This window comes from Coloeus monedula (assembly GCF_965178545.1).
Source record: "Coloeus monedula genome assembly, chromosome: 18".
Classification (NCBI taxonomy): Eukaryota; Metazoa; Chordata; class Aves; order Passeriformes; family Corvidae; genus Coloeus; species Coloeus monedula.
This window is the reverse complement of record NC_138798.1, coordinates 10,694,700-10,720,510: the sequence shown is the minus strand read 5'-3', so window position 1 is coordinate 10,720,510 and position 25,811 is coordinate 10,694,700. Positions and strand designations below refer to the sequence as shown.

Genomic DNA, 25,811 nt, shown 5'->3' with positions numbered 1-25,811 from the left:
CGGAGGCGCCGGCGGCCCGCGCGGGTCGGTTAAACAGCCGCGGCGCTGGAGCCGAGTGTGTTGATCCTTCCGCACGTCGCGCACCCTCAGCGGCTCTGCATCCGCACCGCGCCGATACCGCGGCGCCCGCTCGACGGTGAGGGTAAGGTGTTGATGGCCTTGAACGTTGGGCAGGGACAGCTGCCGAGAGGGGCTGGGTCCGTTTTGGGTACTGGGACGTCTGGGACTGGGCAGCCCCGTGCCTGGGCTCTTCCCCGGCCGCCGCCTCCGATTTTTCCGCATCCCCGGCAGCTGCCGGCGGGACCCTGCAGCCACGCGGGGCTCCGAGCCCTTGGCCGCGCGTGCCGGGCTTTCTTCGCCTCCCTCAGAGGAGGGAAGGGCCGTCGGGGCCGGGCGATGGAGCGCCCGCGCTCTCTCGCGGAGCTCCCGGCCGGAGCGGGACTGGGGAGAGCGGAGATTGCGGCGGTGCTTGTGTCGCTGCCGGCCGGAGAGCGAGTGCTTAACGTGAGCCGGCGTTTGAGCCGCCGCTGCTCGGGCTGTGCCCGTGCCCAGCACACTCGGCCGACGCTCTCCGGCCACGGCGGTGGCACCGCGCGGCGCCCGAGAGCGCGCTGGGAATGAGCTTTGGGGCTGCTTGGCAGGTGGTTCTGGCAGGCGCTCCTGCAACTTTGAATTTCCTTCTTCTTTTCTCCAAGCAGGCAATCATGAGTGATCGAAAGGCAGTGATCAAAAATGCGGACATGTCAGAGGAAATGCAGCAAGATGCTGTGGAATGTGCTACTCAGGCCTTGGAGAAATACAACATTGAGAAGGACATCGCTGCTCACATAAAGAAGGTAGATGTTGGCTTGTAATGTATTCATGATATCTCTATGCGCATGAAAAATCAATTGGGGAGAACGCTGCTAGGCAAGTAGCTCCAGAGAAACAAGTTCTAGACACACTAGATAATCAAGTTGGACTTTCCCTTTAGGCTGGTGTCCATGTGTTCCTTTCCCCACCCTTTATGTGGACCTTTCTAGGTCCTGCTTTTTTCTTGCAGTACGTTCAGTTTAAGCCCTTTTTTGCCACTGTCCCATTGTCCACGTGAGGACAGAGTGGCAGCTGACTTTCCCTGTGACTGATGAGCTGTTACAAAACACAGGGACTCTGTTGAGCTCTCCTGTGGCTTTTGCCTGACAGGAACCCTGTTCTCCTTGGTTTCAATTGTATTTAACTTAATCTTAAGGATCTCTTTACAGTTCTTGCCAGCTGGATCAAAAATAGCAGGGAAAAGCAGTTTTCTGCAATTCTCTGTAATCACACCTCTTCTTATGTAGTGATACAAGCACAAAAGAAAAAAAATTCTAGTGGCACTGATTATCTGTTGTTTGCAACATCTGTGTCGTCCTTTATGTAGGATTAACAATACATCAGAAAGATCTAGTTCAGGTTATATTTCCTGCTTTGTCAGATTGGGAGAACGGAGAAATCAAAGTGCTTTAGTAGAAGTTATACTGATCTGAGTGGAAGAGCTGTTGAAATGTTAAGGCCACTTGGACTGAAACTGTCTAGATTTAACTGCTTGGCAAGAGGAGCTAAAGTGATAAAGCTTTAGGCCACAAGCTGAGAATTTTCACATAGATACATTAACTTTTACCTAGCACTGTGATGAAAAAGGGCCTCAAGACCTAGTTCAGGCTGAAAAATAAGGAAGCTATAACTGTCAGCAGAAGCCACAGTAAGAGATAATAAAGACTGTCCAGAGACAATGAAGAGACCCAATAAAGAACAAGAAGTCCCCAGACCCTAATGTTCTTATTGGTCTGAACCGTGAATGGTGGGGAGCTGAGATTGGGAGGGTGTAATTGTGTGGCAATTTCTTTGTTGAGGTCCTTCTGAAGGTACCCAGCTCGAGCTGTTCTACCGCTGTACCACTCAAAGCCTGAGGCTCTGCTCCAGGACACCTGGGGTGGAGATAACTTTAAAATACAGGATACTTGGGGTGGAGAAGCTTCTCTACCATGAGAAGTAATTCAGCTATGCAGAATGATTGCCTCTGCTAAAGAAATACTTGTTTGCTATGACCACAATACAGAAAGGCTTTTTTCTCCAGATGCAGAAAGTACCTAAGAAAGTTAAAAAGAAAGTTTAATACTTTTCAGATATTCCTTGCAGCAACTACTGAGAATTTATAGAGGATTTGTTTGAAAATATGGAAAACACAACTGCTAAGATGTGTTGATCATACTGGTGTTACAGAGCATGTGGCAGAGAATTTCCTGTTTAGTAGCTGTGCTGCTGATAAACAATGAAGTCTAAATTATGGCTCTGTGGGTACAAAACTAATGGTGAATCTTTTACTTGAGGATTGTATATTCAGTCATGTTATGAATTATGGGGATTAAAGACTGCTTTCAACAAAAGTAATGTTTTAAACCTGCTACTGCTTAGTTGGGAAGCGCTGTGGGGGTTTTGTGTGTCTGACTAAGCAGCAGGTGAACAATAAGATGTAAATAAGATAATCCTAGTACTTAAGAGCATCTGTTCTTCTTCTGATTGCCTTGCTCAGAAAGTGAATACCTATTAGAAGAGTTCTTAATTTGTAGTGATCTGTTTTGCAGGAGTTTGACAAGAAATACAATCCCACTTGGCACTGCATTGTGGGAAGGAACTTTGGCAGCTACGTGACTCATGAGACCAAGCACTTCATCTACTTCTACCTCGGCCAAGTTGCTATTCTTCTTTTCAAGTCTGGCTAGAACCATGGACTGTTACTGAAACTTGCATCCAGTTACAGGACTCTCTGACTAGTTACTGCAGCCTTCCTGAGGACACAGGCCTTGATCTTCAAGGGCAATGGCAGGGATTATGTTGTAACAGATGACATTACATTGTGGATATAAAAAGGAAAAGTACCAAAAACGTCTTCCGTGTATTTATTTTTTTGTCAGAATGCTCATCCTTTGCTACTAGAGCTGTTGGAGCAGTTTTGCTTTTGAGAGTTTTATAGCCATCTACTGTATTTCCTGATTACTGCTAGTGCTATGCAAGTACTGACAGTGTTTAGTTCTTTATATTCCAAACTTCTCTTACTCCTCTGATTTTACTTTTGTAAAATAATTTTCCCCCTCTTGTTTTGCTAGATGTGCTGTCCCAAAACCTTAGCTGTTTCTTTTTGTGTTGTCTCTGGAGAAATGTGCTGGAGAATAAAAGCTGAGTTCTACCCCAGCCAGGTTGTTATTTCTGGCTGATTTGTAATGTTGTGGTGATGGTGGATGACTCAGTCCAAGTGAGCTGTGGGGAGTGCTGTCTCAGGGCATATGCTGCCTAAGGGGGTATGCCGGGCTTGAGGTGTTCCTGTCATAGCCGATGACTATGAGTTCCCACTGTGCCTGGGGGTCCCCTGGGATCAGCTCCATCCGGATCTGGCCATGGCTGCGGGCGACTCGTTGTGGTCCTGGAGATGGAGCAGAGCCACCACCCCCGCGGGCCGACAGCAAAGGGCAACAGCTGCACTCTGCCTGGGCTGGGCTGGTACAGGGGAGGGGGAGCCCCAGAGCCGTGAGACGGGCTGCCGGCCGGAGAGCGGGTGCTTAACGTGCATTTGAGCCACCTCTGCTTGGGCTGTGCCCAGGGCTGTGCCAGTGCCTGGCACACCTGGCCACTGCTGCCCAACCACATTGTGTGGCGCTGAGGGCGTGCTGGGAATGGTGATACCTGTGGGGCTGCTTAGCAGGTGATTCTGGCAGGGGGCTGCTCCTGCAACTAAATCCTCTTCATTCCTTGATACAGACGTCCATGTATGATCAAGCAGCTATGGTAGAGGATACAGATGTGTCCAAAGAGATGCAGCAGCAGTCTCTGCAATGTCCATTTGGGCTGTGGAGAAATCATAGCCATTATAAAGATGGTAAATGTTTGATTGTAATATCCTTTCATTGAACACGATCCACACCAGACATCAAGCGGGATAGGTGCTACAATGCTTCAGAAAAGTGAAATACCATGTTCACAAGATAGTTTGGACTTTTCCTGGGGCCTGGTGTTACCTGTTAAAGAAATCTCTTCTGAACTCTGGAATACCTGAATGCTGAGCTAAATACGTAAGTCAGTAACCCAAAGCAGCACCAAGGAGCACTGTGGTTAGACAGGCTTGTCCTCTGTCAGGGACAAGTAGGAGCTACAGCAGCCCTTGGCCTGGGTTGAAGGCCATCTGTCTATCCCATGCCCTACTCCTGGTGATTTGCTGCAGGCAAGGAAAATATGTGGAGCCTTGAAGACAAGCCCAGTCTCCTCTGTGTTTTTCCACTAACCACAGACTCTGCTGATAGCAGACTCTCCGATAGTTTTTTGAGAAAAAACTCAGAAACTCTTCCCAGTGTGGGCTCAAAGCTCCTTGACGAACTGGAGAGCACCCAGCCAGGCTCTTGCTCTTGTACAGCAAACAGTGTTTCTAGGAAGCTTTTAGCCTAATCGCCTCCCTGTTCATTGCAGCGTCCACAGCATTACAATTGCTTCAGGCAGAGTTAGGCAGCAGCCGATCTCCCTGGTATCCCCAGTCACCGTGGCTGCAGCGGCCGCAGAGCCGGCGGCGTTCCCGTCGCCATGGAAACGGGAGCGGGCGCGCGGCACGCCGGGCTGGGGGAGCGCCCCGCCCATCTTCCCGCGCCGCAGCCAATGAGCTCCCGGCGATCTCCTGGCGGTGACCAATGGCTGGCGGTCGGCTCACAGGGGGTGTGGTCGAGGCGCTCCGGAGCAATGGCGGCGGAGCGAGAGGGGCCGGATCCGTGGGGCGGGGATGGCGGAGCGCGGCCGGGGCGTGAGAGGAGCTGCGGGTCCTTCCACAACCACGCCCTTCCCGCACCCGGCACACCCGGCCGACGCTGCCCGGCCACGGCGGTGGTACCGCGCGGCGCCCGAGAGCGCGCTGGGAATGACGATACCTGTAGGGCTGTTTGGCAGGTGGTTCTGGCAGGTGCTCCTGCAACTTTGAATGGTTTTTTATTATAGGTGACCATGTGTGATAAAGGACTGTGATAAAGGATATGGACCTGTCTAAAGAGATGCTCTGCAGGGTGCCAGTCGGTCTCTGGAGGAATGCAGTGTTGAGTGTGGCAATGCAGGTCCTGTAATGAGGACAATTGTTTGCTCCTAATATCTTCCTATTAAACACTATTTGGACTATATGGTTGTTTTTATTTCGGTGCTGGGTGGGGGAGAAAACTTCCTTGTATTTAATTTCTTTCCACAGCCAGCTAATTTGTTAATAAAAATGTCGTATTTTGATTTAAAAAGTATTGTGTCCCTATAGTCTTTTTCTAGTATTGCATGTGCTATTTCTTATTTCCTTTCAAATGTGGAAATATGGAGGAGCAGCTTTGTTAGAAAGTTGATGTTGAGCTTTTGACGGGGTACCCTTCCTTCTCGGACCAGGTTTAAAGAGCAGACGAGGCTGCTGTTCTGCTAAGCTCTCTATTTCATAGTCTCATAGCTTTTTTGAAGGCAGTATTCAAAGGGGGTTACATGATAAAGCCAAGCGCAGCAGCAACCGCAGGCAAAACCATCTTCTTTTATATGCTCTATATGCTCCATATATTTTTTCTTACAGAAGTGTGGATTATATTTGTTAATTGACCAGTAAGATTAACACGCAATTCTGATTTTTCTTTTCTTAACCTGTCCTGGTCTAATTCTAACAATCCTAAGTCTTACACAAGTGTTACATAGGTATTACACAGATTTGCGTATACAGTTTCTGTCAGTTCTTATTGTTTATGTGAACACTCAATTTTAAAAAAGTGAACAGTATAATTCCATCTATATTTTGTCTAAAATAAAGAATTCTGTGAAAAGGTAACACTGCTGCAGCAAGAACTGTGTTTAAGGTCTCTGCTACAGCTTTTTAATATTTAAGGCACTTAGCATATATTTCTACTAAAAGTTAAAAATCTATATTTCTATTTCACTTTGGTGTGGCTTCATGTATCTCAGTTTGTCCAAAGGTTTTAATTCAACCCCTGTGCTTTGGCTTCCCTCTGGGCCTGAGTCCAGGGGAGCCTTCACTCCAGCATCTCCCCCTCCTGTTTGAACCATGAAGACTCCTTTAATAGCTTTGTTGATCATTTGCCTGATACATTGAAGCAAACAAGGCACCATTATTATCACAACATAATTACAACTAATATGTAAAAACCCATCTTTAAAAGCTCTTTCACCGATGTTGTTAAATTCTATCCATCAAGCAGATTATCTAAATTCCATCATCAACTCTAATCTTTGACACACTTTCTTTTAGTTGTGGAATACTCTTATGAATAGATTCTGAATGATCAGATAAATTCATACAACACATTCCTTCAAAGTCTTTAAACCCATGTCCATGTGCTAATAAAAGGAAATCAATTGCAGCTCTGTTCTGCAAGGTAGCACGTCTGACGTCTCTGCTGTCTGTTAGCATATCACTTAATGCAAGGGAAGTAGCATTGAATTCCTTACTCAGCCAACACCCTAGCCGGTCTAATTGTTTCAGTGCAACTCCTGAAGCAAGTTGTGGTAAAAGAAGAGCTTCTGAGAGCCTTTTTACAGGACCCCAGGGGTACAAAACCATCATTACAATCTGGCTTGTACAGAAGAATAGACTTTTTATGTCTCATAAAAGCAAGCAGTTTTGTACTGGGTGTTAGCAGAGTAAATTTTCCCGCGCTACTTGGTCCACCAGTGATGTATGCTGGGATAGCAGGCCAAACTCGATCTCCACAAATAAAAAAATACTCCACGTGGTAATCGAAAGGGAGAATGAACTGGAGAAGTATAATTACACCATGAGGTCTGATTTTTATATAAATTGTGATAAGGAGTGACATCTTTAATTAAAGATTGAGCCTTGTTTGTATAATTAAATTTGACACAAAAGGTCATATATGTAGAACCAAGGATCTCTAATTCCTGAGGTTCAGAAGATGCCTTGGTGTAGAGGTTTGGTCTAAGATACTCATTACTATTTACTTTCTGTGAGATAAGAATTAGGAGAAACGCAAAGCAGGCACCAACTTTGAAAGAATATAAAGAAGTTTATTAACAGACCTAAAAGAAGGGAAAAAAATTATACCACACCTTCAGAACTCTTCTCCTCCCCCCACCTTCCTCCTTTTCCCACTGACAATGTAAAAAGACAACCCTTAAGATGTTCAGTCTGTTTACCACTTCCATAATAACCTTGTTCAGTCCATTTAGAAAGAGAAGTCTCTTCTTGCTCGTGCTATGAAAACAGTATCACAACGAAACAGCCGCTCCCTTCCAAGTAACTTTGTTCAGTCTATTTAGGAAGAGGTCTCTCTGCTCACATGTGAGTCCCTTCCCCCGACTTGCAGCTTTTCCCACAACTGCTTTCGAGGGTCCACTCTTGAAGGTTTTTGGGGTACAATTTTAAGGTTGAGCCGTTCAGAAACAAAAGTTCTCTTCACCCATCTCTGGGAGCATTTCATCTCTAAGAACAGAGGCCCTTCTCCTTCCCTGGGAGCAAAGGGTCTTCCTCATCTTTATCTTTAGGACTATCTCTGGGAGCATCTCTAGGAACTGAGGTTTTCTCCTTTCCCATTTGGAGCAAAAGTCCTCATCGCTTCCATCTCTCCCTGTCCAAACTTCTCATGAAATTACAGCTGTGTCAGCATCTGCCTATCTCAGTGCAGGTGCTTTTGCTTACGAGTTGAACACTCCACCCCCCATATCTTCATGAAATTACAACAGGATACTCTGATATATCATAGCTTCACAACAGAATTTCAGCTTTAAGCATCTCCTCTTTCTCTTCCCTCAGCTTTTCAGCTCTTCACAGCAATTAAAGGGTTAATCTCACCTCGGCCTTGCAGCTGGAATGTTGCTTATCACAGCGGAGAGGGGGGGAGCCGAGCCGCTCCGGCTGCCCACAGCAAGGCTGGGGGGGGGGGGGGGGGGCGGGGGTCTGCGGGTGGAACAGGGCCCATTGGCTCCAGGATGGCTGTGGCCCAGCCTGGCCTGAGCAGGGCTTGGGCCGGGCCCACTGGCCCCCGCATGGGGCCCGCAGCCACCTGTCCCAGCACCAGAGATGAGAGAGAGAGCTGTGTGGGGGTGGTTGTCTATTCTTAAGTGTGTATCACAGAGGTGGTCACAATTTTAAGTGGCTCAAAGGATTGTCCATATTCAAACTGGCCAGCTGATAGGTTCTGTTAGGTCATAGAGGAAGCTGTAAGAAGAACATCACTTCTGAGGCTCAGCTTGCTAACCTATGACACTTGGGAAGGTGAGGAACCCATCAATCCCATGCATCTACTGGATTGTAGTAGTTCCACACATTTGTCTTAACGAAAGGACCTTGAATAACTTCATCAATTTCTGTTGGGATTGGCCAAGCATCCATTGGCACGCCAACCAATCAGGTGGAAAATGGTTTCTCAGGGGTCATGTTGGACAAACATATAGTATCTAAACCTGATGCATTAGCTAAAGTCACATTAGCTTTATGTTGCTTAACTGGTAAATCTGCATAGCTAAAAGCAAGCAAAGCAAAAAAGCATAAGCATAATTTTCGATTAAATTCTGTATTTTTCTTATACCATCATCTAACAAATAATTCTATAATACTATTGATTCCCACACCTAAAGTTCACAATCTTCTGTAGATAGAGTGCAATACTTCAGACAGACATTCCAATCTCTGTTCAGCTCACGTCTGTGTGCCTGCTTCTTTACTTGTGGGGTTGTCAGCGTTTCTTCACACTTGATAGGGTTTCACGTTCTTCGCTGGAAGTCATCTGAGTTTACCGCCTGTGGAAACACGAGCAAACCCTTTGCTCCACGTCATTAAAGGAAATGGACCTTCAATCTGCCCTGTTTCTGGGTTTGTAATTAACACTGGAGGATTCTCTTTTAACTTTTCTATTGTACTGTTAGAGAAATGTCTGAAAATTGGTGGATCAGGCTCTACAAAAGAGCTGTTTAAAAAATTAAAGACATACAGAACTTTGCTCTACCTCATCTGTGGTGTTGGCTGTGCCACCCCTCCTTTTTAAAGAGTGATGTGTTCTTTCAACAATGGCTTGACTGGTGGGATAGTAAGGAACACCAGAAGCGTGCCGCACTTCCCAATCCATTAGAAAATCAGCCAATTTCTTTGCTGTGTATGCAGGGCCATTGTCTGTTCTTATCTCTTGAAGTACCCCTAATGAAGCAAACTTGCAAAAAATGCTGACAGGCATGGTTGGCTGTCTCACCTGTATGTATTGAAACAAAGACTGCACCTGAAAAAGTATCCACTTGTAGTGGTGTGAGATTTTATTATGTTTTTGTATGCTCTCTATACCCCAAATGGTTTATCCCTATCCCTCCCCTAACCTCCATTCCCAGTTGGTATACCCCAAATCCTAGTCGCTCCCCCAATGCTCCCTACATGGTTGTTCTCCTCCCCTTGTTCTAGTTGGTTCTCCATCCATCACCCAAACCCCTTGTTGGGGTTTTAGTTTAGTCCTAGGTTTTTTTTCTGTTAAAGGAATTTTCCCCCCATACATGTTGCTAGGGGAGCAAATTGCTGAGTACTTAAGGAAAACAAAGGACCTGGCTGCTCTTTTTGTTTCACCTGGGGGTGTGGGCAGTTGGGTCTCTGGTCCAGAGAGAGAGGAAGCTGTTTTTCCTACGGCCACTTTTTCTTTCTGCTGGAAAAACCACCGGGATCCCAAGCCCGCCTTCCCTGCCCCGCTCGGAGCCAGGCTGTGGCCGCCCTGCCCCGCTGCTGCTTCGAGCCTTCACTACGTTGTAGCCGTGCTCACCCTGCCTGCCCAGACCTCTGGGGGGTACCCCATTTGGATACATCTTGTTTACCACCCGGGATTTTGTGCTCATTCCTGCTGTTTCAGTTTGCCGTTCCCGAGGGTCTGGCCGGACACCGGGATCGGCTGCCCAGGGGTTTGTGAAGCCTTTGTTCCACCCCTCCCCGGGATCCCGGGGTACCGGTGCCGCGTGCTCCCCGAGCTCGCTCCGGAGCGCCCCCTGCAGCCGCGGGGGAACCATCGCACCTGCCCTGCTCACCGGGAGCCGCCAGCGCCCCTGCCGGCTGCGAGCGGAACTGCACCCGAGGGGAAAGGGCCCGACAGCCGAGAAGGCTGGGACTGGGTTTGTGATTGTTTGCTGTTACTGCCATAGTTATTGTTGTTTGTTTGACTGGTTATACACATATAGATATATAATAGTAAAGAACTGTTATTCCTATTTCCCACATCTTTGCCTAAAAGCCCTTGATTTCAAAATCATAATAACTCGGAGGGAAAGGGGTTACATCTGCCATTCCAAGGGAGGATTCTGCCTTCCTTAGCAGACACCTGTCTTTCAAACCAAGATGCCCCTCCTGTTATTCCTGAAAGTTCAGTGTCCATCACCTAAGCCCTCCCTGTTTATCCTTATATGGCCCTTGTCAATTCCCCTGAGATCCTGCCACTTCTGATACCTCCCCTCTGGAAGTCCCCTAAACCTCGACGCCCCATTGGGGCATGTGATCCCTTTCCCTCCACCCCTTAAGACCATTGATCCGTGTGAATGTCCATCCCTATCCATATCCCTCCCCCGGAAATCCCTACTGGCCCATGGTTGGGCCATTCCCCCTTGTAACACCCCCTTTATAAGTTGTTGCATGGCCTTGCTCTGTGCCTGTGCTCCCTGGACTTACTTTGGGCAGTAAACCTGAAACTGTATCCAGAGGCAAGCCTCCCCACAAGTTCTTATCTTCTCCCTCATTGGGGCTGCTGACAGCCACAGCACGTGAGGCTTCAGCTCCCCTGGGCAGGGCTGAACTCCAGAGGAGCAGCTTTAAAGCCACGAGCCTTCGGCTGCTCCCCACTCCTGCCACACACCGCTGGAACTAGCTTGGGCTGTGGTCAGTAGCAGTCACTGCAACATCCACTGATACATGGATATTTTTAAATTTCCCAAAAGAAGGGTATTTGGTTATATCTGTCTGCCATAACTGCAAGCTTTGCAATCCTTGTAGATTGACTGCTCCCGTTGAGACAGAAGGCTGTACACGTTGGCAGTCAGGACAGGCACTTATGATTGCTTTTGCCTGATCCCTAGAAAGATGAAATATTTGCATAAGTGCTTGCGCATTTTGATGGAAAAAAGCATGATTCAGTTTTGCTTGTTCAAAAATGTTATTCAGAGTATTAACAGCTACTGTCAATTCGTCAGCTCTCGCATTTCCTTCTGCCAAAAATCCTGGAAGCGAAAAATGTGCTCTGATATGAGAAACAAAATACTGACTTTTTCTGTTTTGTAAAATTGAATAAAGACATGTAAGATAACAATATAAACTGTCCTTACTAACATCCTTTAAAACTGACCCTTCAATTCTCTTAACTATATTTGCAACATATGCAGAATCTGTAATCAGATTAAAAGGTTCTGGAAAGAGCTGAAATTCTCTGACCACAGCTGCCAGCTCTACCACTTGAGGAGAACCTTCCACTATTTGAATATCTGATTCCCATCTTTTGGTTGTTTGGTTTTGCCACATTATTACTGATTTATTGGTCTTGCCTGAACCATCAGTAAACACCATGACAGCTTCTAAAGGCATTTCACTTAAAATTGGTTTTTCCCTGAAGCTTAATTTTGCTTGCAACAGCTTGTGACTTGGAAAGTGGATAGAGCAGGCACTTGAGTAGTTTAACAATGCAATTTGTAAATCTTCTGATTTTTGTAAAGCCCAATCAAAATACTCTCTTTTTAAAGGCATATAAATTATTGCAAAGTCTTGACTTGTCATGGTCAACAGCCTTTCTCTGGCTTGGATTATAATTTGAGCCAGCATTTCCATGGTCGTAAATTCTGTTTTCGGCAACCTGTAAGGCAAGAAGATCCATTCTATTATCAACAAAGGCTCTCTTTTAGAAGTGTCCCATTGGAATATGAGACCATACAGCTGCATCTTCTCTCCTAGGACTGCAAGAAAAAAGGGTAGGGATTCTACACGTCAATGAGCTTGTCTTTGTTGGAAAGCTTCAGTGACCTTCTTGAGAGCTTTCTGAGCTTCAGGTGTTAGAGATCTCGGAGAAGTAATGTCACAGTCCCCTCTGAGTAGGTTAAAGACTGGAGCAAGTTCATCATTGGTGATCCCTAAAGTGGATCTGACCCAGTTTATTTCTCCCAATAGTTGTTGCAGATCTTGCAAAGTGTTGATCTTGGTTCACAGCTGTATCTTTTGTGGTCTGATTGATTGCTCTGTCATTCTCCATCCTAAATATGTCCATGGAGAAGTCTCTTGTACTTTTGAAGTAGAAACTTCAAGCCCAGCATCTTGGACTGCTGTGATAACACTGTCACAGGCCTCTTCCACTTCCTTTTGAGTTGCTGCTGCGATAAGCAAATCATCCATATAATGTAGAATCATTGCTTGTGGATGCTTCTGTTGAGCTGGAGAAAGGGCCTGAGCCACAAACCACTGACAGATAGTTGGTGAGTTCTTCATGCCTTGAGGAAGAGTCAACCAATGATATCTTTGCAGTGGCTCTCACCTATTGATGTTTGGAACTGAAAATGCAACCACGGGGCATCTTTTGGGTGAAGTGGAATATTGATAAAACAGTATTTCAAGTCTATGATAACAAGAGGCCAATCTCTTGGAACCATTGAAAGAGATGGAAGTCCAGGTTGCAAAGGTCCCATGTCCTCTATCACTTCATTGATCCTTCTGAGATCATGAAGCAATCTCCAGGAGCCAGAAGCTTTCTCCACTTCTAATTTTGCTCCCCATTGGGACAGCAAGTCTCTTCCCCATACTGTGATTGGTTTCTGCACAACGAAGGGACAAATAGTTGCTATCTTCCCTTCAGGTCCTTTAACTGTAATCATGTTCTGTAGACAAACAGTGGCTCCTCCAATACCTGAGAGAGAGTCCAAAGGTGCTACTAGAGTCCATTCTTTTGGCCAGAACATATGAGAAATCACTGTAACATCTACGCCTGTATCCAGAAGGCCTGTAATTTGGACCGTTTTGTTATTACATGTTAAACTGCAGGTCAGTTGTGGTCAACTGTGACCTATATGTTGTACCCAAAAGATTAGTGGAGTCACACCTGAACTTCCAGATGAGACCTGGCATTCTGTGAGATGTTCTATTATGTTGGCTGGCAAAGCAATAGCTGTGGCTATTGGAGTTTTTGCTGGAATGACAAGCGAAGGATTCCATGTTTGTGCTAAAACTGTTAATTCTTCATTGCAATTAGCAGAAACAATGGAAAGAAAAACCACAAGTCCCAAAATATGATTTCTTTCTTTGCCTATAATCAGGAAATCTTGTGTCTCTTTTGTGATGTTCCTGTCACCCCTGTGGATATCACAGCATGACAATCACGTAGGAAATAAACTAGTTTCAATGCTGCAAATTCGCATTGGGCCCCTGGTGGTAGTAGTTCGGGATCACCTGGTAAGTAGGTGGCAATCTGTTAAATGGGGTTTGGCCCAAGTAATTCACAAATTCGGCCCCTTGGAAATTCCCTGGCTGTTGAAATGGCACTATTTGTCTCCCCACACGGTGACCATTCGTGCTCCTTTTGTAGTTTCCCGATATGAGGTTTCCATCTACATTATACTTGGAGCGGCACTGGCTAGCGTGATGTCTTCCTTTTCTACATCTTGGACAACGACTGAATGGCTTTGAGTTTCCTGTCAATTCTGGGCAATTTTTCTTCACATGTCCAGGCTTTCCACATGATAGCACTCTTTTTTATCCTGCTCTTCTTGCATAGCCTTGTTGTTCTGCTGAATTGTTAAATTGAGAGCATCGAGGGTTTTTGCAAGTCTCTGGTCTATTACTTCTGACTGGCTTTTGAGAGCCTTTTCAAGTGACTCTCCCAAGGTAGCTGCTTGTATGGTAGCTATTTGTTGAGGGCTGCCTATTTTGCTGCAGGCTTCTATCATTTGTGATAAAGTAGGTTCCTGTTCAGGTAGACTTAGAATGACTTTTCTGCATTCTTCATTGGCGTTCGCATATGCAAGGTTGCGAAGCAGAAGTGGTCGGGCTTCATCATCTTCACACTGCCTTTCCAAGGCTTGTGTCAGACAATTGATGAATGCTGTATAGGGTTCTAATGGCCCCTGCTTTACTGATATATAAGTCCCTTCTGGGGTCCCCACCAGTTGTGTCAATAAAAGAGCTTTGCAGGCTGCTTTTTTAATGTCCTTTAATACTGCTCTTGGTAAATCTATTTGTTCTTCAGGCTTATCGTTGGGAGAATCGCCTGCTAACTGTGCTATTGTAAGTGCTGCGTGAGGACCTCCCACATATGTTGCAATTTTTTGTTCAAGAATTTCCTCCATTTCATGTCCCATAAGATGTATTGTGATTCTGTTAAAATTGATGAAGCAATGTATCTGCAATCAAGAGGTATTAAATCTGCATTATCAATTACTGCTTTTAGAAATGACTTAAAATATGGTGAGCCTATCCCATTTTCTCAAATTGCTCTTCTCAAATCCTTGATATCATCATGGTCTACCTTCACCCATCTTGGTTTGGCATTCCCTCGGCCGTATCTGACTGGCAGAGCTAGAAGTGGCTCTTGGGCTAAATCAAAATCTTTTTCTTTTAATGTTTTTCGTCTAACTTCTGCCCAGTCTGTTGTCACTGGCTTTTGACTTTCCCTTGGAGGGTGTCTTGATTGAAGGAGAGATAGGTTTTCTTCTTCATCAGAAGCAGAACAATCATTGTCCATTCTTCTGTCTTTATTATTCCAGCAGCTGTTTCCTTCTGGTCCATCTCCCCCTTCTCTGTGAAATAGAATGCGTTGTTGCAAAGCAGACTGTATCTGTGTCTGTGTATTTTAAGTATTTGAGGGTGCAATAACAGAAGCGGCCACAGGTGGCGCTGCAGCTAGAGGATGAGCCTCTCTTTGGTTGCAAGATGGCGCTGGCAGAAGTACGTGGAATTGTTTACGGAAGTGACGAGAGGCCGCCATGTTGTTGTAGTTCTTCAGGACAGCATGGTAGAAGTTTTGTGGTGAAGTCGTCTTTCGGCCTGGCACCGGCCCGAACAAAGGAGGTTTAATCCGCATTAGGAGCCATGGGCGAAGGGCTGTAGTCAGGGTGGTCCTGCCACTGGCTGGCCAGCGCAGGCAGCGGCCGCACGGATGACTGTGAAGCCAAGGCGGGTGCCGAGCACCGCTCCGGCACGGGCTGCAAGCCGGATCCCACAGCAGGTCCGCAGGGGAGGGAATACGCGAGCTTCGGAGGCTGAGAGTCTGCCCGAGCCACGCCAAGCGTGGGGAAAGCCGCGAAAAGCAACAGCGGAGACCCTGCCCGAACCGTTCGCACCGCTCGAAGTGGAAGACGCGACTTGCAGCGGCAAAGAGTCTGCCCGAGCCGCACCAGGCGCGGGGAAAGCCGTGCCTGGCAGCTGAGAGGAGCCTGCCCGCACCACACCGCATGGGGGAGGAGGTGCCGAATGCAGCAGCGGAGTCTCCCTGCGCCGCGGCGAGCAGGGGGACAGACGCGAACGGCAGCAGCAGAGAGCCTGCCTGAGCCGCGTCCGGCGCCTGGATCGGGCTGCGGGATCGACTCAGCCGTAGAAGCAAAAGGTAAAACCTTTTCAGAAAAGTAAGGCAGAACCCCTCCTGTTTTCACGGCTCGGGAGGGGGATGGGAAACCTGATGAAAAAGTAAGGGCAGCGCCTGCAGAAAGCCGCTCCGTTGCCCGTAGTTGACGGGGCGGAGTTTGCAGCGTCTATAGGAGCGGGGGGGAGCCGCTTCGTGAGCGGGGACCTCCAAAGCGTCCGCAGGGATGCCGCCTGCGTCGCTCGGGGGAACGTGGGGAGGCACCGGGGCTGCACACGATGCTGTTTGAACTAGCTGTGCAAGCAGAGAACACGCCTATGCCCTGTCCTCTGGTCCCGAGTGTTGGGGTCTCCTCCCCCGCCGTGTAGCCCTGGCAGAGGGGCCCTGAGGGCACAGACACGGGGTTTGCCTGCCCCTGCTCAGCCTCGTTCCCATGGGTTGGTTTGTGTTCCCTGCGCGGGCAGAAGGACCCTTGGTGCGGTGACGGGAACAGTTCCTCGGCAGAGCTCCGGCCATGCGGCTGGGGAAATAAACATCTCTCTGAAACAGCCATCAAGAATCTGTCTGTCCATATATATTTCCTTTCCACGGGACTCCTGGTTTGATATATGTATGTTGCAGTATCCCTACTGCAACATAATGGTAGAGAATTGTGAGCAGAACGATCCCCGATCCCTAAGCGACTGATTTGTGTGAGTGAACCCTGGAAACTTTGGATTCCTCTTCTTGGTTTTGCTTTGCTATTCCATATCTAAACTATGGAGGAACCGTGGGAAGACTCTTGGCTCTCAGAGCCGCATATGGACATTTATCTTAAAATGATTCTTGAACAACGATTTGTAAATTTTAGCTTGATTCAAGCTCAGAAAGAACTGAAACACTTCCTGGCATGGTTGTTTAAGAACTTTTTCTATGTTTCTTGGGATTTAATTCTTACGAAGGGCTTTTGGAAAACCGTTTGGACACAGTTAATATTGGAGTCAAAATATATGCCGATGGAAGAATATTTTCGTGAATATTATTTAATTACCGAGACTGTTGAGCAATGTCAGCTGTGTCTTGGCGAAGGGAAGCCTGGCGCAGGGACCGTGCGGCCCAGGCCACGTGCACCGAGCGCTCTGCGAGCAGCAGCGAGGCAGTTCCCGCGTGCGGGCGGAGCCAAGCGAGCCGCAGTGTCGGTGGCGGAGCGAGGCGCGGCGGGAGCGGCGGGAGCCGGCGGTGCCCGCACGGCCCCGCACAGAGCGTGGTGGAGCGAGCCCCGGGAACGCCCGGCCGAGAGGGGCGGCGTGCGGGCAGCGGCGGTGGCGGTGGAGCGGAGCCGCGCCCAGCCGAGATGCGCGCTGGAGCAGGGCGCGGGGGAGTCGTCGCTCAGGGGCCCGGCCGAGACGTGGGTGCAGCGCCTGGCAGCGGCAGCGAAGCTGCGACCAGAGGAGGCGACGCACGGAGAACTGAGCGGCGCGGCGCGGCCCGGCCCGCGCAGCCCCGAACGCGACCCCGGGAAGAGCGCGCAGGCACCAGCAGCCCCGACAATTCCAACACGGGAGCGACCGAAGGAGAGAGCAAAGACGCAGCGAGACAGAAAACAGCAGCCACTCGGAAAAAGGAAAAGATAATAGTAGCTAAGATCTTAGGGATAGTAAAATGGTATAATGTTAAGCAAAATTATGGTTTTATAACAAGGTGTGACAACCAGCAAGACATATTCGTGCATAGAACTGCTATTAAAAAGAATAACCCTGAAAAATGCATCCCAAGCTTGGGAGATGGAGAGGTGGTGGAATTCAAAATTATACAAGGTAGAAAAGGGTTACAAGCATCGCAGGTCACTGGGCCTGATGGTGTTCCTGTAAAAGGCAGTGTATATGCAAAAAATCGTAGTCATGTTAGACAATATCTCCATTGTAAGCCCCCCCTACAGTCTCCCTTTCCTAATCCCACCTTTCCCTTTTACCCTATGTCCTATTACCCCCAGTGTATTCCCAATCCGTTTTTTCATCCATGGTTTCCTTCACAAAACCATGCTTTTGCCAATTGTTTCCCCAAAAATCCCTTTCCAATGCCGAGTGGGGGATGAAAAGGGGGAGGGAAGAAGTTAAACCCTCTCCTGCCTCAGTTTCCCCACAAAGCATGCTCAGAGAGTTCTGTCTCCCTTCTGTCAGCCCTAAGATGTTGCACAGAATCTGTTTGGACATTTAAAGACTCAGGAGAATGGCTTGTTTTGTTTTGAAACTGTTCTTGTTATGTTTATCCAGTTGTTTTCATTCTCCTTTTATTAAAATAAAACGGGTGAGGTGTTGGGGTCCCTCCCCTGCCGTGTAGCCCTGGGAGAGGGGCCCTGAGGCCACAGACACGGGGTTTGCCTGCCCCTGCTCAGCCTCGTTCCCGTTGGTTGGTTTGTGTTCCCTGCGCGGGCAGAAGGACCCTTGGTGCGGTGACTGGAACAGTTCCTCGGCACAGCCCCGGCCATGCGGCTGGGGAAATAAACATCTCTCTGAAACAGCTATCAAGAATCTGTCTGTCCATATATATTTCCTTTCCACGGGACTCCTGGTTTGATATATGTATGTTGCAGTATCCCCACTGCAACACCCGAGTGTTCCCGCGGTTGCTGGCTAGGAGCAGTGAAAGAATGCAGAGGTTTTGGGGTAGGGCCACCCTCGTTCGAATCACTACATCCCAAATCACGCGCATTTGTGTCTCCCGTATGTGCTGTGTCTGGCTGAGAGCCCTCTCCGCCCACGTTAATGTCCAGCTGCGATGCAGAGTTTGAAACTGGAGTTTGCAATATTTCATTATCAGATTCTATTGCAGGAACTGTAATTATGAATTTAGAGAAGGGATTATTCACTATTTCAACAATTATTCGCCATATGGGCAATATATTTGATACAGATTTATTTCCACGGGTGGAATAATCAAATAATTTTATACCAATTTGGTCCCATAATTTTTTATTTAATGCAGAGCCTGCTTTAACTTCTGGAAAGTTTTTTTGAGCGTATATTAAAAGATCTTTCAAATCTTTGCTTGGGACCTCATAATCATTACATATTAATAAATATTTTAGAAGTTCATAAATCTGCCTCTGCTCTTTTGATATATTGTTCCCCATCTAGATTACTTCAAAGGATGCTTACCTTAACTCCTGTAAGGCAAGCTTCAGCGTGTCTCTCTCCGATTCGTCCTGCGACTCGGGATTTATGCTTCGTTTCAGCATTCATTAGAGCACATGTCACCTTTCGTTTCAAGGTCCACTTGTTCCCGGGATTTTTCTGTTTCCTCCAAACAGCCTTTTTCTTCCTACTTTGAAGATGCTTCAACCGGAAATTATTTAAAATAGAAGCATAATTTGTTGAGCTTTTGGCGGGGTACCCTTCCTTCTTGGACCAGGGTAAAAGAGCAGACGAGGCTGCTGTTCTGCTCATAGCTTTTTTGAAGGCAGACTTTGAAGGGGGTTACATGATAAAGCCAAGGAGCAACAGCAACAACAGGCAAAAACTTTCTTCTTCTTCTATGTGCTCTATATGCTCCATATATTTTTTCTTACAGAAGTGTGGATTATATTTGTTAATTGACCAATAAGATTAACACACAATTCTGATTTTTCTTTTCTTAACCTGTCCTGGTCTAACAATCCTAAGTCTTACACAAGTGTTACATAGGTATTACACAGATTTGCGTATACAGTTTCTGTCAGTTCTTATTGTTTATGTGAACACTCAGTTTTAAAAAAGTGAACAGTATAATTCTATCTATATTTTGTCTAAAGTAAAGAATTCTGTGAAAAGGTAACACTGCTGCAGCAAGAACTGTGTTTAAGGTCTCTGCTACAGCTTTTTAATATTTAAGGCACTTAGCATATATTTCTATTTCACTTTGGTGTGGCTTCATGTATCTCAGTTTGTCCAAAGGTTTTAATTCAACCCCTGTGCTTTGGCTTCCCTCTGGGCCTGAGTCCAGGGGAGCCTTCACTCCAGTAAGTTGAGGGTTTTTCCCCCTCAAATCCAGAAGATCTAAACACTGTGGTAACTACACTCACAGTTTGGTCAGTAATTCTAAGAATAATAGACCTTAATAGGGAACAATCAGGTGTTAAAATAAGGCCTTTATGAGGCTTTTCTTAATATTTATAGAGGATTTGTTTTGTTACGAATGTATTGTGATGTTGGCTTTTCACGTTACATAATTGTTATGAATGTATTGTGATGTTGGTCTTTTTCATGTTCCTTAATGTTAGAAAAACTTTACCTAGGTTCTGTAATGTAATACATGACATAGAATGTCCATTGTTTATGTAGTCAATTTAGAAAAGATAGACAGAGAAAGCCTTCACATTCCTGGAGTATCTTATCAGAGAAGAAGAAGACCCAAAACCAAAGAGAAGAATTTATGGAGGGAGCAGAGACGGAATGGAGCCAAGGAGGAAGATACGGCTGATGGGATGATACACAGAAACTCCAAAGAATTTATGAATCATGCATGATTGTGATGAATATGCAATAAGAGATGTACTTTTAAAGACGATCTTTTGGATGTAGAGGTGTGCCTTTGGATCTCTGCCAAAGGACCCGACTGTAATACCCTTTTTGCTATTGTCTCCTAATTGTCCCTTTTATTAAACTTTCCTTAAAATTTTACTAAGAGTGAACCTTGTTTTTCACAATTTGGTGGCCTGTATGGGGAAAAGGCCTCACCTCTGAGATCTCCTGGGGAACCCAGAGCGGGGGGGTGCCCCTGCCCGCTTTGGCGGCCTCACTTTGTGTTTCCCGGCGTGGTCAGGGGATTTGCAGGTCAAACACCTGGAGGACACGAGAGGAGACAAAGCAAAAAGAAAGGAAAGAATAGGCTCCCTAAGATACCGTGGTAACAATACACGTAAAATCTTGTGCACAAAAACTCCAGGGAAGGTGAGTATTTTTTCTTTCCTCTTTTTGGGGGATACGGGGGATGAAAGTGTGTGCATGAGACGCGGGCTGGTTACCCCAGACCTGTGAAGCGAGTGTGGAGCCTCTGAGGCTGCGGCTCTGCTCTCCCACGAGGGAAGCAGTCAGTAAAGAGGCGAAGCCAAAGATAAAAGGAGTGAGAGAACCCCTAGTCTAACTGGGACTGGGTTTCAGGGGAGGGATTGGACTCCTTGAAGGAGGGGAGTGAAGAGTTTCCTAGTATTGGATCCGAGAAATTTAGGTTTTAAGACTGCCGGACTGAGGGTTCAAAATTCAAGAAATCCAGGCTTAATTCTGCCAAATTGAGGATTACTCCAAGAAACCTGGAACTTTGGGCTCAGGGGTGGATATTGGCCAACAATTTGAAATTAAAAGGTACCTTAATCTTGTGCGGTTGTGACTGATAGCACTTGAGAAAGAGAAATTGGAACAATAAAAAGGAGTGAGTGAGAATGAATGAAAATGTATGCGATAGAAATGTTAAACCTTGAAATATAACTTTATTTTCTGGAGGGAGGCGTATTTTATTAAGAGGAGGGAACTTTTGTATTCTAGGAAAAGAAAGGGGAAGGAGGTGGTAGGGTTTGAATACTTGTTTGTTTTGTTGGTTTTTATAAAAAAAAAGTGGGAAACGAAGGCCTGGGAAGGATAGATAAGATTCTGAGAAAATGGGACATAAAACTAGTAAGCAAGAGTCAGGAAATAAAAAATGGAATAGAGGCGTGCCAGCAGAGATACCCCAGGAAAGCCCTTTGGGAGTTATGTTAGCTAACTGGAATACTAACCCAAATACAAAGAAAAAAAGCAAAGTGAAAATGATACAGTTTTGTATGTTTGATTGGGCCGAGAAGGAAATAAGATCTGACCATGTTTTCTGGCCCAGATATGGCTCTTCTGAAGTTTGGATCTGTCAGGCTTTAAAAGTATCTGTAAATTCGAAAAAACCCTTTAACACAGAAGAAGGCAAGAACGCTTCATGCTGGGTGGGAAACATAGAGTCTAAGGGGATAAGAATTTTTAAGTTGTCAGAGACCCAAAGGAGCAAAGGGAAAACAAGAAAGAGAAGGGCTGGGAGCCCCTGGCAGCATCGCCCCCTCCATTCCCGCCTGCCTCGCCCCAAGCCCAGGCTCCTGTGGCGCCGCTCGCAGCTGCAGCGCCGCTCCCGGAGCCCGAGGTCGCGCCTGTGCCGGCTCTCAGGCACCGCCCGCGGCTCCACCGCTTGTCCCAGCGGCGGCGGCTCCGCCGGTAGCCCCGCTGTTCCCGCCGCCCCCTGCAGCCCTGCGGCTCCAGCGGTAGCCCAGCCCCCCCTTACGGTGTCCCTGTGCCCGTCCCTAGCCCGGCTCTCCGCTCCACACCAGCCCAGCCCGCCGCTTTTGGGGCCCGCCCCGGCCCCAGTCCCGGCTCCGGCCCCGCTCCCGATGTCCGCGGCCGTTCCAGCAGCCCCTGCCCCCGCTGCGTTCTCTGCCGCGGCTCCATTGAACCCGGCTTCGGCCCCGCGGGCCGCGCTGGGCCCGCCGGCAGCTCGGAGTCCTGTCGCCGTGGCTGCTGTGGACTGCGTGCAGAAGGTCCACGCCAGTCTCTGGTACCGGCCCCAAGAGCTGCTGCCCTTGGCGGTGCCGGCAGCAGTCTCCGCCTTTGCTCCCCCGCTCCTGGAGGAATCGGCCTCCGAGAAGATTCCCACCTCCTACCCCCCCCTCCCTCGCCTGCACCGTTCCCCTGGCAACGACCGCTTCTTCTGCTCCTCTGAAAGGAAAAGCGAAACACCAAAGTACGGAGAGCTCAGTTACAGAACAGCCCTCTCCCGACACACCCCCAAGACAGGAAAGAAGTATCATAAGAGAAAAAGGACACAAGAACTAGGATGGGGAGGTATGTTTGTTCCCTTTAAGAGAAGTTCCAATAGGGGCTGGTGGAACAGGATTTGTAAACGTCCCCCTCACTTCTTCAGAGGTCAGAAATTTTTAAAAGGAGATCAAAGGATTATTAGCAATCCTATGTGTACAGCTGAATAATTAGATCACTTTTTAGGCCCAAACATTTTCACTTGGGAAGAGATGCAAGCAATAATGAAAATATTATTTTCTGAAGAGGAATGAGAAATGATTAGAGTTACAGGTATGAGAATTTGGGAAAGAGAGAACTGTAGTTACAAAAATGCTGTTAGGATCTTCTTGTTATTTTTCTAAGTCCGTGAGAGACTTTTCTCTCTCACAGAAGAGGTAGCAGGGAATGTAAACAACCAAGCCACCTGCAACCTTGGAAAGTCTTGTTTATGGTATAGTAGAAAATATTTTGATAATGGATGTTTTAGGATTTTGGCCAATCACCCCCAAGGGGTGGCTGGTCCTTTGTCCAATTAGACTATGAAGAAAAAAGTCTATAAAAAGAGTTTGTAAAATAATTAAATAAATCAATCTTGCTGCACAATTCCTGCCTGCTGGATCTTCTCCTCCTCCCTATGGCTGCGGGACACGGTGATATACCGTAGGAACCAGGCCTGCGGTAATATTTGGTGCTGCCCGACGTGATCTGCACTCTCTGACGTGTCCTGCTGCTGTGAGCCAAGCCGAATTCCTGTAGAGGTACGCTGTTCCTTTTTCCCCCCGGGACCGGGAGGTCCGACAGGACTGAGAAATGGCGAACAGCGGCTCACAGAACGACGCTGTCGTACTGGTCTGGAAAGGTGTGTTTAGCATATTGCGCACCTCCATTCCTGAAAACTCAGTTCGGGAATTATTAGACTGGGCTGCTTTAAAAGGGATTTCCATGGACAGAGATACTGCCCTGGTCTTTTCCTTATGGCAAGAGCTCGGATGCACTGTCCGACACGAGCTCCCGACTGGGGAGCCAGCAGCGTTAGAATTATACAAAACCTGGCGTTCGTTATTTATTCTGCTGACAGCCCTTGACTGTGATAGCAGGGCTGGCTCGCCTATCTCGGTGATGAGTGATGGAGGAATGTCCGAGGGGGGCCCCGCTGACTGGGCTTCTGGGGCAAATGATGGTGGATTAGGAAAACCCCCCCGGCTCCACAGGCAGAGCCTGCGCCGGCTCACCCTGCACAGTCTCAGGACTCCGCAGCCCCCAGGGACCCCGCGCCGCCAGAGGCGGGGGGGTCGGGGCAGAGGCAGGGCGCACAGCCTGCCTTGCCGTTCGGCTGGACGGCAGCCACGGCTTATCCAGGGCCGCAGATCAGCGGCTTAGCCAACTGGACCCCCAGAGCGGCTCCTAGTTCGGTTCCGTATGCACCTGGATCTAACTTAGCGGGCGTAGCGCCGGGCGTGCCCTTCCCGGGACTGCCTGGCTATGGCCCGCTGCCCTCCCTGGCGCTGGACTGTTCTGCGCAGTCGCAGAACCGAACCATGGACCTTTTTATGCAGCATTTGCCCTTTCTGGCAGAGCTACGAAACCTATCCCGTAGGATAGAGGACTTGCTCAGCCTGTTAGAGCGGCGAATGCCCGAGCCCGCGCCGCAAGCGGCGCCAGCGCCGGCCGTGCCGTCCGCGCCGCCCGCGCCCCCCCCGCCAGAAGCGGGAGCCGCGGCTCCGAGCCGAGAAACGGCGCGGCCGGCAGCGAAACCGGGAACAGCGCTGCCACGGGAAAACCCGGAAGCGGCGGCGGCTGCTGAGCAGCGGGAGAGGCGGCGGCGCCGAGCGTGCCCGGGGAGCGCGAAACAGCAGCGGAAGCAGCGACTGCGCCGAACGCGGCTGCTGTGCGGGAGACGGCCGTGGCGCCGGGCGCAGCCGTAGCCCCAGAGTCGGCTGCAGCTTCAGTACCGGCTCGGTCGGATCTGGCCGAGACGGCCTCCCGTAAAGAGACTGCTGTAAAAACTGCCGCGCAGCCAGCTGCAGTCTGTCCTGTCTGTTCTGGCTCTGGCGAACTTAGCCAAAGTGCCTCACCTCCCCGCACATTTCTGTTCACTCCCAGCACCCCAAAGTTGCCTTTGCCTGATGATTCCTCGTCAGGCACTGAGGCAGATGAGGTTCTGGCCCCAGGTCGTCAGGCGGCTGTAGCCACGCGGCGAAGAAAAAGGCTGAGCCGGTCTCGCCCCTGGACCTTTCCGGACTGCACGGTAACAGTGTGTCCGACGCATTATAATCGCTTCCTAGAGTCTATTAAGATGCAAGCATTGGGGGAGGGTGACTGGAGGTTATTAGAAATCCTTGGAATGCCAAATAGAATTGAGGATTCTGGGCGTAACCGGGGAGCTGTTACACTCCATCCGCAGGCTGTGCCAGAAGTTCAGGATGGTACTGGTTCCCCAAAAGAGATCCATGCTTTCCCAGTGTATAAGGCTCTCCCAGATTCAGGAGAGCATGACAAGCATGAGGTAGTTGCTTGGAAGGTTGCCCAGGACCTCCAATCCAAGGTGGCACAATATGGACTAGGTTCTGCTGAGGTTATGCAAATAATAAGGGTGATAAATACAGATTTGCTTTCTCCATTTGATATCAGACACTTACGTCAAATTCTATTTCAACCTGTACAATTTACAGTTTTTGAGAAAACCTGGAGAAAGCTGGCCGGCAAGACTGCATTAGCAAATATGCAGCTCCCTGCTGCTGATCCTAGACAGACAGCAGGAGTGGATGCTTTGATGGGGACTGGCCCCTTCTCTGATCCCAGTCTACAGGGTAACTTGCCCTCTAGCATCCTGCAGCAAGCTCAACAGGTCGGCATGGCTGCCCTGTTGAAAACCATAGAGTTGTCAGCACCCAGAAAGCGATATACTGAAATAGTTCAGGGGAAATCAGAGTCATTCCTTTCTTTTGTAGAGAAAGTCACTGCTTCTCTCGAGAAGCAGGTTGAAGATGACGGGTTAAGGCAGTTGTTGTTGAGGCAGTTAGTGAGAGATAACGCAAACAAGGAGTGCAGAAAAATCATAGATGCCTTACCAGGGGATCCTGAGGTAACAGACATGGTCGAAGCCTGCGCTAAGGTGGGATCTGGGAACCAGAGAAGGTCTGCTTTGGCTGCGTTCCTGCAGCCTGTTCACGCATCTTCTGGTCATGAACCAAAGCAACCAAAACAGGCGAAAGAACGGAAGCGGCCTAAGCCGAGCCAAAAAGAGAACACACCGATCCTGCAGTGCAAGAAGTGTGGCAGGCCAGGGCATTGCACGGGCTACTGTAGATCTCAGACTCATGCTGATGGTCAGCTGTTGCCGGGAAACTTCCGCCGGGGTGCAAGGAGAGGGAATTGCTCTCCGATGCAGTAGCTCCCCCAGAGAGTGGCACAGGTACAGGCCCTAGCCTACCCAGCCACCCTAGAGACGGCACCCAGGGATCAGACGGCACCCAGGGATCAGACGGGT

The 25,811-nt window shown here is 48.3% G+C and overlaps 1 protein-coding gene across 3 annotated transcripts; it reads left to right on the top strand.

Moving 5' to 3' along the window:
• LOC309579698 (dynein light chain 1, cytoplasmic-like) lies at nt 1-2,904 on the top strand. 3 transcript variants are annotated; one of them, XM_082293136.1, is made up of 3 exons: nt 1-142; nt 699-836; nt 2,604-2,904. In XM_082293136.1, the coding sequence occupies exons 2-3, from the start codon at nt 705-707 to the stop codon at nt 2,739-2,741; spliced, it is 270 nt and encodes an 89-aa protein (XP_082149262.1). In that variant the 5' UTR covers nt 1-142; nt 699-704; the 3' UTR covers nt 2,742-2,904. The 3 variants fall into 3 exon arrangements, with proteins under 3 accessions (XP_082149262.1, XP_082149263.1, XP_082149264.1); XM_082293137.1 differs by having other exon boundaries at nt 696-836; XM_082293138.1 differs by having other exon boundaries at nt 15-136.
• Nucleotides 2,905-25,811: the final 22,907 nt, after the last annotated feature.

Coding starts and splice junctions, on each gene's coding strand:
- LOC309579698 (XM_082293136.1), top strand. CDS start 705: ATGAGTGATCGAAAGGCAGTGATCAAAAATGCGGACATGTCAGAGGAA. Junction 837..2,603: donor TCGCTGCTCACATAAAGAAG/GTAGATGTTGGC, acceptor TCTGTTTTGCAG/GAGTTTGACAAGAAATACAA.